Genomic DNA, 16,078 nt, shown 5'->3' on the forward strand with positions numbered 1-16,078 from the left:
GGAACTTTTAATGAAAATGATCTTGCAGTCTCCTCACATAAGTCTTCTGTTCCCCGCTAATCGGGAAATTGCCTGGGATATGGCAGCATATTTTGTTTTTTTAACTGGCTTTTGGCTCTGGATTCCAGCTCTCTTGAGGCTTTTTTTTCAACGTGGGTAACATTGATATCAAGTGGCGGTTTTAGAATGTAATGTAGAAAGCTCTAATTTAGCGCGAAGCAATAGGCCGCTAGCGGCTAAACAGTATTTTAAAACTAATGGGTAAACACTCAAACAATAAATAACGCGTCGGAGAATCTCTACGGTACAACGATAATTCGGCCAACGCGGCGTGTCGTTGCGACTCGCAACGATACCTCACGTGAACCGAGCGCAACGCCTCGTTGGGCCTCTCAACTGTGGCGTAACGTGGCAGTATGTATCGCCGCGAGACTCGACGAGTCGACCATAATATGACCGCGAGCAAAGAGAGTATGTAATCACTACGGCCGCGAGACGCGACTTGTACGCGACGTTATACTCGTCCAAAGTTACTCATTGTATCGCCACGTATCGCCCCACAGAGTACTTTTTACATAGTATCACCCTGTAGAGATACATAATATGTCCTAGTTTGTATCGAATTTGGTGGCACGGCGAGACAATCGCCGCGATACTCTCGCCCATCTGGAAGTGGATTTCCGACAATAGTTCCTAGCCTACATGCAAATTGCAAATCTCATGTTTCTAGATCTAGGTAAATGATCTCATTATAGACCAGTTTAAATTATTACTTCCTACATCCATGGATATCACCAATTGTTACGTTGATATGCATGGATGTACCAACCTAGGAAGTAATAAATTTTTTACTTGAATCAGTTCTCACTTCTCAAATTCTCTGATAAGTTTAGGTACCTAACTAGGTAATTGTTTTGTTGTTAACAATCACTTACCATTGACTCGCGTGGGGCATCTATTGTACGTTGACGGTCCTAGGTCAGAAACCTTACCGCAAGTTCCAACAACAACTGTACTGTATAAAATTTCAATCGGGTGAATGGTATAGGAATACATACAAGACAAACAAAGAACTAATTTATTTAAAGCAGTTTTGTTTTCTATACATATTACATAGGTAGAAAAGTGATAAGAATCTAAAGTACCTACACCCTCTCAGAGCTTAACTGCATTTTGTGTATCAAACTGGCCATTGATTGTGCAGATTTGACTTATCAATACTGGCTTTATTGGCCGGCTTGACTTGCTTCAGAATACAGGGCTCACTCAGAAAAAGCTACGAAAAAAAATCAAAAATCAATGCGAGTACAAGCCAATTAGGGTTCTGTTGTGAAACCTGTTAAGTAACCCTTAGTTTCACCAAAATCGGTTCATCCGTTTGAGCGTTACGATCAATGCCACAGATAGACTAAGTGACCCCTCATTTTGCGTCGAGGGAAAAAAGATGCACCTAAAGCGTGTTTATCGGAGCGCTACAGTTTTATAATTTAGGATAGGTATGAGGTAAGTACCTACCTACCTAATTAGAAGGTAGGTGTGGTCAAAGTGCAGACCTTGTGGTAGTTTGGAACTAAGCAATTAAAACAGTTGGTAATGCGTTTAAAAATAATTTAATAAAAATATAACATAGCTGTTACAGTGACATCAGAGAATATAATCACTACATTTAATAATAATATTCAATAACAAATGACTACGAGAGCATTATGCAGTGCATTAAAAATGAATTTACCAGGCACAATGTGAATTTATTAACCATGGTAGATAAATTTACTTATACAACTATTAATAAAGCCTTGAAAGCTCAATCACGAATTCACGACACGAGAAGCTCTGAATGCGCTTTTTGGAAGCGATCAGTTACACATACCTACTAAAACTGTTTCAATCCAATTTGTACAATCTTTTAATTTTTTACATGACCGAGATTCACCGAGAGGTTAAAGAGTCAACAAGTAGGAGTAGGTAGGTACATATTTTGTTTCCATCAACCAGAGATACACTCCATACAGTTTTTGACTGTCAACTAAAGTTTTTTTAAAGGCACTTTATTATTATGGCTTCACTGAAGCCGAACGCGACATAATTTAACAGCACTCGTCAGACTGTAAGCATGGCTTTGGTGTACAAAATTGACTTACATAAAAACGCATTGGATTGACGCAGTGTAAAATACATAATTGACGTTTAGGCGACAAGTACTTCATAGTCGGGGAAGCCGAGCTCCTGTCCGCCGAAGGAGATGTAGCAGACGCCGTGAGATTGCTGCACTTTGCCGGTGGTGAGGCTTCCCTCGTGACGCACTCTGCCGACGAACAGAGGCTCGCCGTCCTCCGATTCACCTCCGGGGAATGCGCCGGGAGGAATGTTTGACCCGTTCGTTGGCACCCAGTTGCTGGGACCACCGATCAACACCTGGAAATAGATTGAACATTTACGATTACTTTAAAAGCAGATAGGGTAAATTAAGGCGGCCTTTGTCATAAACATAATGGCTGGTGCTTTGTGCGATTTGCATCCAGTCATGTTCGAGAATAAGTATTTTGCTATTCTTTGTTTTTTTTTTTTATCATGTAGAATTTATTTGCGCCACGTCTTCACTGACGTTACGTCTTGACCTCTTTCATTAACGCCACTGTAGTTTTGATGGTCTAACTCTAGGATGAATCACTTCATATGATGCATGCGATGTCATTCTAAAATTATTGTTTCAAATGTGCCAGATCCGTGCATGGGATCGAACGAAACTAAATAGACTTCAAAATCAGTAAACTGTTTATGAATATACCCTGAACAAACGAAGGAGGTGCAAAAACTAAAAACGAACCTGATATTCATTCTTGGCGTTTTCCTTTCCACCCCAAGGCACATACGCGCAACCGTGGGACGAGCACAGTTTGCCAGGAATCAAAGCGCCCTCATGCCGTGCTCTAGCCACGTAGATCGGCTCTCCGGAGCAGTCTTGGCCCCCGACCACAGCCCCTGGGGGCACCTGGCCAGATGTGGCGTCTACCCACACGCCCGCGCCGCCCGATACTGGAGCGACTCCTGGGTAACCACCACCTGCACCAGGGTAGCCAGCTCCTGGACCGGGGTAGCCAGGTGGTGCGCTGTACAGAGCAGAAGCTTGCGGAGCCGACGGCGCTACTAAAACAGAAATGGATTTTTGAAACAAACGGCATAAATAGCAATTAAAAAAATATGCAGTAAAATGATAAAAATACAAGCTTGATTTTAAAGCGCCAGTTAATAAAATATAAGTATGTTTAAGTGAACAGTTTGTATGCAAATTAAAAGTTCGAAGTTAATTAATATAATCATTCCGTAGGTAAATATTGTGCCAAAAATTCATAACCAAAGAAAATGATAGGTTATAGCTTTTAGTTAATTGTGATGAAAGATATCAAAGAAGATAGGTATCTATCATAAAAAACAGACTAGGTGTAATTAAAGAAATACAGCCTGTAAGTAGAACGCTAGCAAAAACTTAGCGCTATTATACTATACTACCTACACACAATCCAATACCAATTACCATTACCATTAGTCCTTTTCAAACCCGCAATTTATAGTGCAAAACTCGGGATCAATACCCCACCCTCGATGTGGTATTTGACCCCATGGCACCTAACTACGCAACGTCCGTTGACCTCTAAGTCAGTCGTACGTTTTATTTGCAATACATTGCAAACTTTAAGAAAATACAGGGGTGTAAATTTATTTTTCGCGTTTTTTTGCGGTATCTTATCGTATTAGTAATTATCATCAGTACTATCATCTGTCTGCGTTTTTGCTAAAGTTCGAATTACAGCCTGTGAATGGAAATTATAAATTGTCTGAAATAATTTTTCTCAGATGTTCGTGCGTGTCCTATAAGCATGCAAAATATGAAAGAAATCGAAAAATAAAAAATAAAGTTCACGAAATGTACCCAACATACCACAATCCAATTCAAATCCAGTGCTCACTGTTAAGCTTATCCGAAGGTTGCCACACAATAACCATAGAAATTAATAACCTATTATAATAATATAATTACGATCTTTATTAATATTGTTAGTTTACAGTAGGTACTAATTTGTCAACAATCTAATTTGGCAAGTTAATATAGGTAAGTATAATAAACATCATATAATATGAATGCAGGAACAGCGAATAACATTAAGCATGGTCATTGATCACTCAACGTGGTTGGGCACCGCCTCTGTTGAAATGCGAAATACGCCAATTTCCTCGAGCCCCGTATGCGGAGCGCACGCCAAAGTGAGTCACGGGGAAAGGCGACGGGTCCATCCACTCCATCAAGACTGCGCCTGACCTTCCGTCCCGTACTGTCAATCTGCCACAGCGCCACTCGATGAGGAACTTTTTAAACTCGTTCGGGTTCATTATACCAGGCGTTGGGACAGTTACCTACGAAGTTTCAGAGTGATATAATGTCGCTCAAAGTGGTAGCTTTACATCGATATCGATTCAAAACATCTAGTACCTTATCGGGTTTCTGTCTGCAGTGCCTAATGACGGACTGGGAATTTTCCCAACCACCGAGGATGATTTCGTACATCGGGTCGACTTCTCCGGGCGCTGGTGTGAGGCAGATGTGACAGTTGTGCGGGCCACGATATTCTAGTTCCAAGGAACCGGCCGCTACAGGCCCGAATTTATACTCTAACTTGTCGGGCGTATTGAACTCCGCTCCATCTGCACCGTGAATTCAGTACATATAATTTAAGGGATTGTTGGGTACATTTTGTGATTGTGTGGCGTTAGAAAAGGAACAAACCTTCAATTTTCCAAGTGCCAGTGGCACCCCAGCCGGTGCAGACTCCCACAAAGTTGACCGGGAAAGGCTCCGGGTCGGCCCAGGAGATGAAGGGGATTGCCTCTCCTTCACGGCCGGCTGAAACAACGCCACCATCCCAACGCACCCAGAAACCACGGAATTCACCAGGGTTGAGGATATAGGGTGTTTCGATTTCAACTTTCTCTGGTTTGGTTCTGTTTCTTCTGATTACACTTTTGGTGTTACCCCAACCACCGATGAAAACCTGCAACAAAGATTAATTTTGTTACGTTTTGTCTACTTTATGTGGAGGTAACATTTAACACAAGATTTACGATAAGTATGGTAAGACTAAGAATGGTGACGCACCTCATACATCGGGTCAGACTCCTGGGGTCCCATGGTGAGAGCGATATGGGCGTCATTAGGAGCCCTTATCTTGAACTGGACGGAACCGCTGGATACCGGGAAAAATTGGTATTGGAGATTATCGTCCGTAGACACATCTGTAACAAATATACGATTTTCTTAGTGTAGCTTGTTTGATTACCTACCAAAACAATGCATACCTACTTAGGTATTATATTTTAACCAGTAGGATTTTTCATGTCTTTTTGAATACGTAGACTCGAAATTTGAATGTTAAATACCTAAACAAATTCCTTACGAAGATTTCGTCGTACGGATTGGAACAATGGATTTTATTTTTGTTTTTCAACCTTCCTTCTCAGTATTCAGTACGCGACAGTACCTATTTATACATATAAGTATAAGCCTTTCCTACCGACTTCTTTTAAGGTTACAGCATAAAATTAATAGCCCACGAAAGCGGTAACCTAACAGCATTTCTAAATATAGTCTAGTGTTCAATGTGTTGGTATGCGGAGATTGGCCTGCCGGGCCGCAGTGCGCACCCACAAGTTTTACAAATTACCTAAGTATTTCTTAGGAATGGGTAAACTGATGCTAAAGACAACTTATGCTAAATAGAGGTATTTTCAATTTTGTTAGATTAAAAGTTTATACCTTAGCTTAGTTTGTCTATATTTAAATCTACATAACATATTATATAAAAAAAGAAATCCATGAGAAATCAGAAACTGACTGATGACTCCGGTCACCTATGTAACTAACTAACTGCACCCCATCCCACCGACGATTATTTAATTTTAGTTTGGCGATATGTCTTTCTTCCGTGGGTGGTTTTTCTTCGTCTTAAATTCGTCGGTTGGTTTAGTTAGTTTTTAAAAATCCTGTGCGAACTCTTTAATTTTCCGGGGAAAAAAGTAGTCTTGGTACGTCTTTTTTTTTCAAATTTTAAGAACAGACCTAATCTAGGAGAGCACTCCGTACCATAATATTTGAACGGAATATTTAGGTGCTTTCAAAGTTTTGTGGCATAAATTAGCCAGAATAGCTACCTACTTATTTCGAAACAATAGTAATAGATTAAAAAAACACATAATAAGCGAGGTAATTAAGTAGCCAATAGCTTACTTGGTAGGTACCTAGTTTACCGACCCACCTATGTAGTAGATGTAGATAAAACGACGACGAAAAACAATGCTATTAACATTTAAGGTCAAGACGCCAGTTTCTTCCCAGTACAAGTTATTGATTCGACAATATGACATCATCGACTCGGAAAATATAGAGGAGCGAACATTGTGTGAAACTAAATTATATAACAAGATGGAATGAATGGCATCATCATGGATTGTGATGTGAACCTAATGGATACTAAACAGATTTTGTATCTGTCCGTAAACGGCGCGTAGCCTCGCCTGTCCCTGACGACGTAAATCCAGACATATTATGTAGAAATAGTAGCAATGTATTGTGCTTTAAGTTTTAGAACTAGGTTTCCTTACAGATTTCTAACGTTTCAAACGTATGTAAACTCATACGTGGTAAATTATTTGACGATTCAAAAGCACTTGTAAAAGTTTAGTTGAATAAAGATCTATTCCATAATATTCATATCTATCACCAAGTAGCCCAAGTCCAAGACCATTTTTACAGTTTTGGACGGACGATTGGACTTCGCTATGCGTCCAATTGAAATAAGCGACCAAGTGTGCGATAGAATGAATAGTTCCTTAGTGTCTAATGTTGCCAGTAGTCTTCCACTTGGACTACTTGTGCGAGATCCTAAAGCTTGTGTTATGAATGGGTACGACAATATCGCGACGGTTGGTGTTTGAACCATCGACCTCTTTGATTTTAGTGCACACCTTGTCCTTGAGTTATTGATGCTTAGTTTGTAACGGTATCTAGCATAATTTTTAATATTCGGCCACTAACGGTACAATAATTTTAATTTAGGAATGAATTCATTTGCTTTAATTAATAGAATTTAATGGCGCGCACGTATTAGGCAGGTACCTACCTATACTTAATTTAAACATCATAAGTACATACATAGGTAGGTACATGGGCAGGATGTATTTTAGTGCTATTAGTATGCAAAATAAATAAACTTAACCGGTTTCCACAACAAACTCGAAGAGGAGCTAAGAACTTCAATAACAACAAATAAGTGACAAAACATATAGCTATGCGACCTTCAAGGTTTGAACACTATTTTATTTAGAACTAGCGACCCGCCCCGGCTTCGCACGGGTAGCTTTTAAAAAAAAATTAAACATAGAAATACAAATATAGCCTATATGTCACTCAGGAATAATGTAGTTTTCTATTAGTGAAAGAATTTTCAAAATCGGTTCAGTAATTCCAGAGATAACCCCCTACAGACAAACTTACAAACTTTAGGTAAGTATCATAAATTAGTATAGAAATACCTTACTACTTCCTCGGTTACCTCCTTTCTTAGCATTAACTAAGGAAAGAGATAAAATAGAATCACGAAATATTGCTTATAAAACAAAAAATGAAAACCAAATTTATACAGCTAGTTTAGTTGTTTCCAAATACAGGAAAATCGAATGTAGGTACAAATATTTGTCTCCCAATGATAGCGAATGACCTATGAAAGTGAGCTAATGCTGTGGAATGCCTTGTTAGTGCAATCAGTGAAATAGTTCACGTAGATACTAATTTACCAGTCTAATTTAGCTCAAAGATTGTTGCGTGGCAATCAACTATTATTTTTCTAGCAAATTCTGCAAATAGGAAACCTGTTTCCATACAAAACTGACATGTTTTCGATACAATACGTACGAGTAAGTAGTAACCTAATGACTTCGAAAAGTCAGTTCTATTGATATAACCAAAGTAAAAGGAAAAAAATTGCCTATCAAATCGAATCAGAATCCTATCACATAACTCACAGTTCCCTCACTAATAACGTAAAGGTAACGCCCAACACGCCAAGGACGGGAGAAAATGGAGGTCAGCTGTAATAATTCAACCACAACACAATAATAATGCGAACACGATCCATTAAATAATATAACGACTGAAAATGACTAGGAAACTATAAAATGTCTAAAAATCTGCAAGGCCCACAGCTGATTTGATAGAAAATGACTAAGAATCTGCATGATCCTCAGATATAACAACACAAAATGACTAAGAATATGTACAATCCTCAGATATACCTAAAGGTCGAAAATGATTAAGAATCTATATGACCTTCAAATACAAAGGTAGAAAATGACTAAGAATCTGTATGGTCAGTTATAGAGGCAGAAAATGATGACTAAGTATCTGTACGACCCTCAGATATGAAGACTGAAAACGAATAGAATTTTGCACGACCTACAAATAGGTACAAGAAATAAATAAGGATATAAAAAAACTGAAACAGACTATGAATTTGACAACAGAGGACAAGTGCTATGTGCATTTGACCACAGTTTGTGATTTGACGATTGAAAAGTCGGTAGCCTACTTATCTACTTATAAAAGTTCAATTGAATAAAAATATTTCTATTTCTATTTCAACTGTAACTACCCACCACCTAAGATGATGCAGTTGTTCCACCTAGAGCAATAATTATGATCTTGTAATTATACCAATTACAATTACTGCGAATATTCGCCTACCTATTCTTATGAGATGTGTGTACAGAAACGCAAGGACAATTCACTGTAAAAAAAAAAGTGAGAAAAACATAGCTGGTCTTGTAATTTTTGTTCTAACCTATTTGAATGAAACTAGACAAGAAACACATTGTAATGTTGATAGATGATAGTAGCTAGATACTTATTGTAGGTACTCGTATGTCGTGAATCATAATTCATTAAGTTAAGGTTAACGTGATCAATTTATGTACCTACTTATTACATCTTCGTTCACAATAGATTCATGAAGGTAGGTAGGTATTTTGTGATGTCACGTACCTTCCTACAATGATAGTAAACAAATTGCGGATGACATAGTTCCACACGAAGTGTCCATACCAAGTAGGCAAGTACTGATGGTACAAGCATACATGATAGTGAAGTCCAAAGACTATAATAATATAATGAACTTAAAATCATGGATGGTTACAAAAAGTACCCAATCCAAACTAAACACAACCACCTTTCACACACAACCAAATAATTACCTACCTAAAAGAAAATATAAACTGTGGCTGGAAAGGTAGTCCGTAGTACATATGTATACTTACCTATGTAGAAAGGGTGGGTGAACAGGTTTTCGGCCACTTCTAGAAAAGTTTTCAAGTTCGAAAGCTGCTATTTACTTGAGTTTAAGTAATAATTTAATTTGTGATAAGAATTCAATTGATTTCACAGCAGAAAAGAAACCGGTAAGCGGCGCAAGTAGATACCTCCTTATCTGTGGAACTACGCCTCTTTTATCGAGAGTTCGAGAGTTGCATTTTCGTTCCGTATGCGTTACAAGATATTTCAGCGCGTTTAATTGACTCATCTGGTGACAGAAGGATTTTTGTAGCGCATAGGATCAGCCTGGCTGTCCAGAACAGAAGTGCAGCCAGTATTCTTGGCACCACCCCACGCGTACATGATTTCTACAGTAATTACTAATTAGACAAGGGTAGCTTTAAGTCTAACTGTAAGTATCATTTTCTATTCATTTTATAACTACCAATCTACGAGTAAATCCATACTTAATATTATAAATGCGAAAGTGTGTCTGTCTGTCTGTCTGTCTGCTACCTTTTCACGGCCCAACAGTTTAACCGATTCTGACGAAATTTGGTACAGGGTTAGCTTATATCCCGAGGACGGACATAGGCAACTTTTTATCCCGGAAAATCAAAGAGTTCCCGCGGGATTCCTAAAGACCCATCCACTTAACCGATTTGTATGAGGTACCGAAGTAGCTTGCGTCCCTGTAATCGAAATTGGCAACTTTTTATCCCGGAAAATCAAACAGTTCCCACGGGATCTTTAAAAACCTAAACCCACGCGGACGAAGTCGCGGGCATCCTCTAGTGTGTGTATAAATGTGCCACACCCTGAACGTTAGCAACCAATTCACAAGCTCTAATAAATTTATTGTGTACGACGATTTATTACGGATGACCTCATCTACGTTTCAAATCCAACAATGTCATAACACCTACTTTAATTATTGTCTAAAAAAAATATGAGCAATCTTCTAACGAACTATGATTTGGTCGTGGGACAGTGGAAACTTCGGAAAAATAACAATTTTATTATTGCTTAAAAACGTAATTTGAAGGTAGTCTGTGTTTAAGAACTACCTAAATCACATCTATACCAATGTTCTATTATTAAAAGCAATTAAAAGTGCACAGCTAAAGCAAGAAGCTAATATACAAGGAGCTAAGAATGTTAGTCATGGTGAGACGGATCAAGTACTATTTCGGAAATGAAAAATGCTGATATGCTATTGATCCTAACGAATTCTAGAGGCCGCCACGTCACACCCGGCTTGGCCTTGTGCCAAAATAACGCCGGCTACTCCCTGCAACCGGCCGGCATGTCAAATAAAACATTAGAATTCTTTATAGTTCTTTTATACCACACAAAACATCCGATCACTAAGTGGATAAAATGTCCGTTAAAAATTTAAAACACGCACGCAAAAATTTGTATATAAGGGTCTATTTTCGTATGTAAACATTTATTTTCCCACTTACCTAGAATGTTTGCCATGGTTGAGATAAATAAATAACTTAGTCACTTTTATAGTAAACCACAGTGCGTGAGCTCGGAGTGAAGCCGGCCTCTGAACTGAACGGAGGGAGGGAGCCGGGAGGTCGGCACTCGGCAGTCTGCAGATACAGTATATAGTTTGTATTCGGTCGCGTTACATCTCACGGACACCGAGGCTCCAACGTAATTCGCTATGATGTCATCCTTTAGGTACGACATGACTAGTGACTACATTTGAATTATTTTGTTTGAATGCCACACAAATAAAAGCTGGTACCTGGCTTCTATTTTCCGATGTGCCACATGAAATGTAAATGCTGCATGCACAGTTTTATCTTCCTGTTTTAGAGAAGCAAATAGATCATCACGGAAACAATAAATATCTAAAGAACATACTTGACGCAGCATTGCCAAGAAGCACCTAGATATTCTTGAAGTAATGCATTTGCTAGACCATGGCGTTACTTCGTGAATCATACAGTAATCAGCATGGCATGATTCTTTAATGATAGCATAGGTAATAAATAATTATTGAATTATTTGTGCCCCAGCTTCGCTCGAGTGGAAATTTTTGAAAATTGAGGGGGTGAAAAATCAAAAAAATCGTAAAACACATCTTATTTCATTAGTTTTAAGCGAAAACCCTAATACCAATTTTCATGAATGTGCCTTGAAATATAACAGACCTTCATACAAATATTCATCCCCTATTTAACCCCGTTTGAGGGGGATTTCCAAAAATTTTTCCGTAGTGGATTTTTACATTATTAAAGGAACCTATTGTAAAAATTTCAAGTTTCTAACCCAGCGTTGATAGATGAGGCAATCAGGTAATACCTACAGGTCTTTTTATATAAATAGAATAATCAATTATATTCCTAATAGAGATTTCTTATATTATTTTAGTAAGTTTTGACTTAAGTCTTATGACTAAGAAATCTCGGCTGGATTTTGAAAACTTATAACTTCTGTCTTCTAGAAACTTTTAGTCTCAGAGCCCTAATTCATAATCTTAATTCCTATTCAACATTGCAGCTATTTCGTCTTGTTTTGTCAAGCGTGTCGCCGTTTATGTAGATTAAACACGTAAGATGACCTTCATCATCTTTATAGCTTGCGTGAAGGCCATGTTAAAATAAATATAAATACTACCACCTAGACTCCTTTTATAATTATTATTAATTAAATACATCACCAAATCCTCTAATTTTTCTTTTGTTAAATACTTGGAAAATAGTCTAGAAAGACGGAAGAAAATAAAATTCTAAGAACAGAATCTGTAGGCAGGTAGTAGCTTCAGCCTGTAGTAGGTACTGCTTTTATGCGAGTAGTAAGTAGAATAATAAAGCATAGCTGAGCTGAGACACCCTTCCAGCAGGTATTTCCATTAATTGATGCAAATTTAATGGGTCTTTTGGTCGGAAATAATAACTAGGTAATTTGGATCTGTGGAGACTGTACCACATAGCTAGATACAACAGCAATAACAAATAGCTCACAACATCACCGTAAGGCACCGCAAGTGAATGTGGCAACGGAAATATTATAATGGCATATTCCCATACAAGTTTTAATCCAAAATCTATAGGGAAAATTCAAAACGGAAGGTCAAAACAAACTAGATGACTACAGGTAAATTGGCTACGTACGCGGTCATAGCGAAAGCGTAAAAGATGGTTTTTTCCTGAAAATCTACTGATGTTTATATTTCAGGGTCCTTGAATATTGAAGGTAACAGGTTATCTGCCTACATTCAATTATCTATTGGTTCTTACCACTGCCCTCATGACACAGACGCAAAAGTCGGCGAATTTTGGTCCTGAACGTTCACCACATAAGAGGGAATTGTAGTTTAAGGTTGTGATTTCTACGTTGGGTTTGCGCATCATCTCTACCGCTTTAAGCTCCGGGACACACCTAGATATTTTTGTTCCTCAGATCGGGCAAACAGTTGAACATGTCCTGAACGAGAGCCTGCCCTTTAGCGCATGTTGGTTGGAGATCGAGTCCGAGGTTGATATTGACCTAGATGGAGCTAAGTGATGGTGATCACTTAGGTGTAGTGTGTGTGTTACAGCATTGGGAAGAAGACGCTTTACATTTATTTATCTTTTGCACCAGAGGATGAACTTAGGGATCGAACAGAGAGAAAGTGAGCGAAAAAATACCTTATTGAATTAATTTGGAACCGCTTCAAAGGTTTTTGTTAAAAAAACAAGAAATCTGAAAATTACTTTCATTGACGTAAAACTATGATTATTTTTATGTCTAGACGTAGACAGAAATAGGAAACTGCCGCTTTTCTAATTTAAATCTCCGTGCGAACGGACTTGATCGCGACTGAAAAAAAAATCACTTTCACTTATTTTCAGAGTATTTTTTGTTTCAAAACGCAAGCAAGTTGCAACTATTGCGATGAACCGATCAAACAAAGTGCAACGTCGAGGCTATACTCCAAATACCGGGAGTGGCTTAGCTTTTGAAAAAATTGACGAACGGGTGGAAAAAATGTTTGCTCTCTGTCATATCCACCAGAAATCCCTACAAAAGTATAGGCCAGCAAAAAAAATCTGTCCATAGGTCCATGGCCCCAGCCTCGCTTGGGTCCCATTTGTTGGTTGGGTATAACTTACTGTCCTATAACACCTGGATAACTGTGATAAATGTTTTCCTTTCTCTCTCTCTGCGTCGTAATCCTCATAGCTGAGGATAGTAACTTCTTCCATTTTTGATAATGATTAGTAGATAAGCAACGCTGTAGTTGGAAAAAATTCCTGAGTACGGAACTCTCGACGGTGCGCGAGTCCGGTTTTTGATATTTTTGAGAACCTATCAGCTAACTACTACCTAAAAGACCTACAATTACTCTTGGTATTGTTTTATTAGGCCAGTAAGTAGGTCTACTAACACAGTGATGATCGAATTTCTACGAACCACCAATTTACCGATCCCGAATTGTTGGATAAGCGCCAGGGTTTTTGAACTTCTTATACCTATATACTCTACCCATCTTATCTTAGTTTTGTGTCTAGTAATTTTCTATAATATATATAGTGCAGTATTATTTTTGGAACACTAAATTTTTAGTTAATGCCTGTACTACTTAGGTATGTTGTAAGTATGACGTCTCTTTAACCAGACGTGAGTAGTGACTAGGTATAGACTATAGATCTTCTGTCTGACATTTTTTGGGTTTCGTAGGTACCTCAAAAGGAAAAACGGTTTTCGGACTTTACTTGTGCTTTTGACCTAACTAATCTTCAACCTACCTCATGATTCTTGGTCAGCGGTTCCCTTTTCTTGACAGACATGAGTCATGACAAACATACAGGCAGACTACGAAGGGATCCTATAAGGGTTCCTTTTTCTTTTTGAGGTTTGGAACCCTAAAAAGTGGAGCCGAATTCAGAACATCCTTTTTGGAAGTCGGTTAAAAAATTAATAATAGTATTTATTATAATGAGGAGGCAAGTAGGCGTTGTCCTTGCAACAGAGAAGAGATGACGTCACTTATCTAAAAAGGGCATCATAAACAGCTGTGACTAAGTAATATAGTAGGTAGGTAGTAGGTACTAAGTACTTACGATCTAGAAGCTAAACCTCTATAAGAAAACTAGAAAAGAGCTGATAACTTTCAAACGGCTGAACCGATTTTCTTCGGTTATAGCTAAGAACACTCTCGATCAAGCCACCTTTCAAACAAAAAAACTAAATCAAAATGGGTCCATTCGTTTAGGAGCTACGATGCCACAGACAGATACACAGATACACACATTCACAGATACACTGATACACAGATACACACGTCAAACTTGTAACACCCCTCTTTTTGGGTCGGGGGTTAAAATGGATAAGTATAACTATTTAGTTTGAAAGTCACAAGGGTTCTGAGATTTACCTACCTATTACAGAAAGAGCTAGCCACCAGACCAGACAAACGTTATTTTATAAAAGCTGAAAATATCTCTGCGTACTATCACCAACACAGGAACGAAGATGGTATATACAGCGACTACAAAGTTTGGATCACGGTGACTTTGGGAAGTAACAGGTAAAAAAGGTCTAAAAAATCTTACGTCAAAGTATGAAGTCTAATAATTTTTTATTCATATTTTCTTCGGAATAGATAGATAGATATCATAGATGAATGATCACCAATACATATCTCTATGATTAAAAATCACGTCATGCATTGCCAGACACCCTTAAAGTTTAATAAATTGTTAAAGTTGTTGTACAGGTAGGTAAGTACCTATCTATTTGTTTTTACGGGAATTAGGTAAATCACACATATAGCTAAGTCTACTCTATTAGCTGATTGGCTTAAATAGCTAATATTCAAGTAAGATCTAAAACTACGTTTGTATGGATAGCGCTGAGAGTTATCACCTAAACGTGAAACGGGTGAAAGTGCAATGTTTTATCAAAATTAGTTGAATCGCAGAGATTACTATTGAAAAATCTAAATAGTAGATGTACCTAGATACTGGAAAACCATAAAAGTGCAGCGTAGAAAAAAATTATCTACCAGTAGGTACCACAGGTATCTTCATCACGGTTATGTCATCACTAAATTAGTACCTAATTAATTGGTATATACATCGATGGTACTTATCTACAAACAAAACTCTGGACTGGTTTTCAGTTGTTCAACAAATGCTGATAGGTAACAATATATTAGGTATATAAATAATATAATTAATTAGCTTCACCACGTCGCAATGTCGTTGAAAATTAACAACTTTAACATACCTACTTAGGTAAGTAAAATAATACCTATTATGTAAGTATGTACTTATATGGGTGTACCTACTTAGGTGCACTGAATAATCTGCAGTTTAGATTATTAAATTGATTGAATTTGCCAATGCTACGAGGGCTAGCACAAGGCTGTAGGTAGGTTCTGTATTTTTGAGGTTCCGTAGTGAAACAAGGAACCTTTATAAGTTCATCACGGGTCTCCTCTCAGAATGAGAATGGTTTAGACGACAGTCCATCACGCTGACCCAGTGCGGATTGGCAGACTACATATTTACACCTTTGAGAACATTATGGAAGGACTCTAGTAGGGCAGTCAAGTTTCCTCATGATGTTTTCCTTCACCGTTAAAGCAAATGATTACAATATATTTTACTCCAAAAAGTTAGATGGTGCGCGCCCGGGATCGAATCCCAGACCAACGGAGAGGAGATTGAAGCGTTACCCGCTAAAGGCTATCATCGCTTCCGCTTTCAGATACCT

General features: G+C 38.1%; 1 protein-coding gene and 1 long non-coding RNA gene across 4 annotated transcripts; one reads left to right on the forward strand and one right to left on the reverse strand.

The window, feature by feature from the left end:
* Positions 1 to 1,594: 1,594 nt before the first annotated feature.
* On the reverse strand, positions 1,595 to 10,983 carry LOC123877031. 3 transcript variants are annotated; one of them, XM_045923541.1, is made up of 7 exons: positions 10,822 to 10,983; positions 5,153 to 5,289; positions 4,784 to 5,048; positions 4,490 to 4,701; positions 4,188 to 4,413; positions 2,828 to 3,147; positions 1,595 to 2,415 (listed from the first exon to the last, which is right to left on the reverse strand). In XM_045923541.1, the coding sequence occupies exons 1-7, from the start codon at positions 10,835 to 10,837 to the stop codon at positions 2,188 to 2,190; spliced, it is 1,404 nt and encodes a 467-aa protein (XP_045779497.1). In that variant the 5' UTR covers positions 10,838 to 10,983; the 3' UTR covers positions 1,595 to 2,187. The 3 variants fall into 3 exon arrangements, with proteins under 3 accessions (XP_045779497.1, XP_045779513.1, XP_045779505.1); XM_045923557.1 differs by lacking the exons at positions 4,188 to 4,413; positions 4,490 to 4,701 and having other exon boundaries at positions 2,828 to 3,144; XM_045923549.1 differs by lacking the exons at positions 4,188 to 4,413; positions 4,490 to 4,701.
* Positions 5,181 to 14,399, forward strand: LOC123877063. The gene is made up of 3 exons (XR_006798489.1): positions 5,181 to 5,314; positions 5,820 to 5,822; positions 14,385 to 14,399. It is a non-coding gene; the product is annotated as an uncharacterized LOC123877063 (long non-coding RNA).
* Positions 14,400 to 16,078: the final 1,679 nt, after the last annotated feature.

Source organism: Maniola jurtina, chromosome 2 (genome assembly GCF_905333055.1).
Source record: "Maniola jurtina chromosome 2, ilManJurt1.1, whole genome shotgun sequence".
Taxonomy (NCBI): domain Eukaryota; kingdom Metazoa; phylum Arthropoda; class Insecta; order Lepidoptera; family Nymphalidae; genus Maniola; species Maniola jurtina.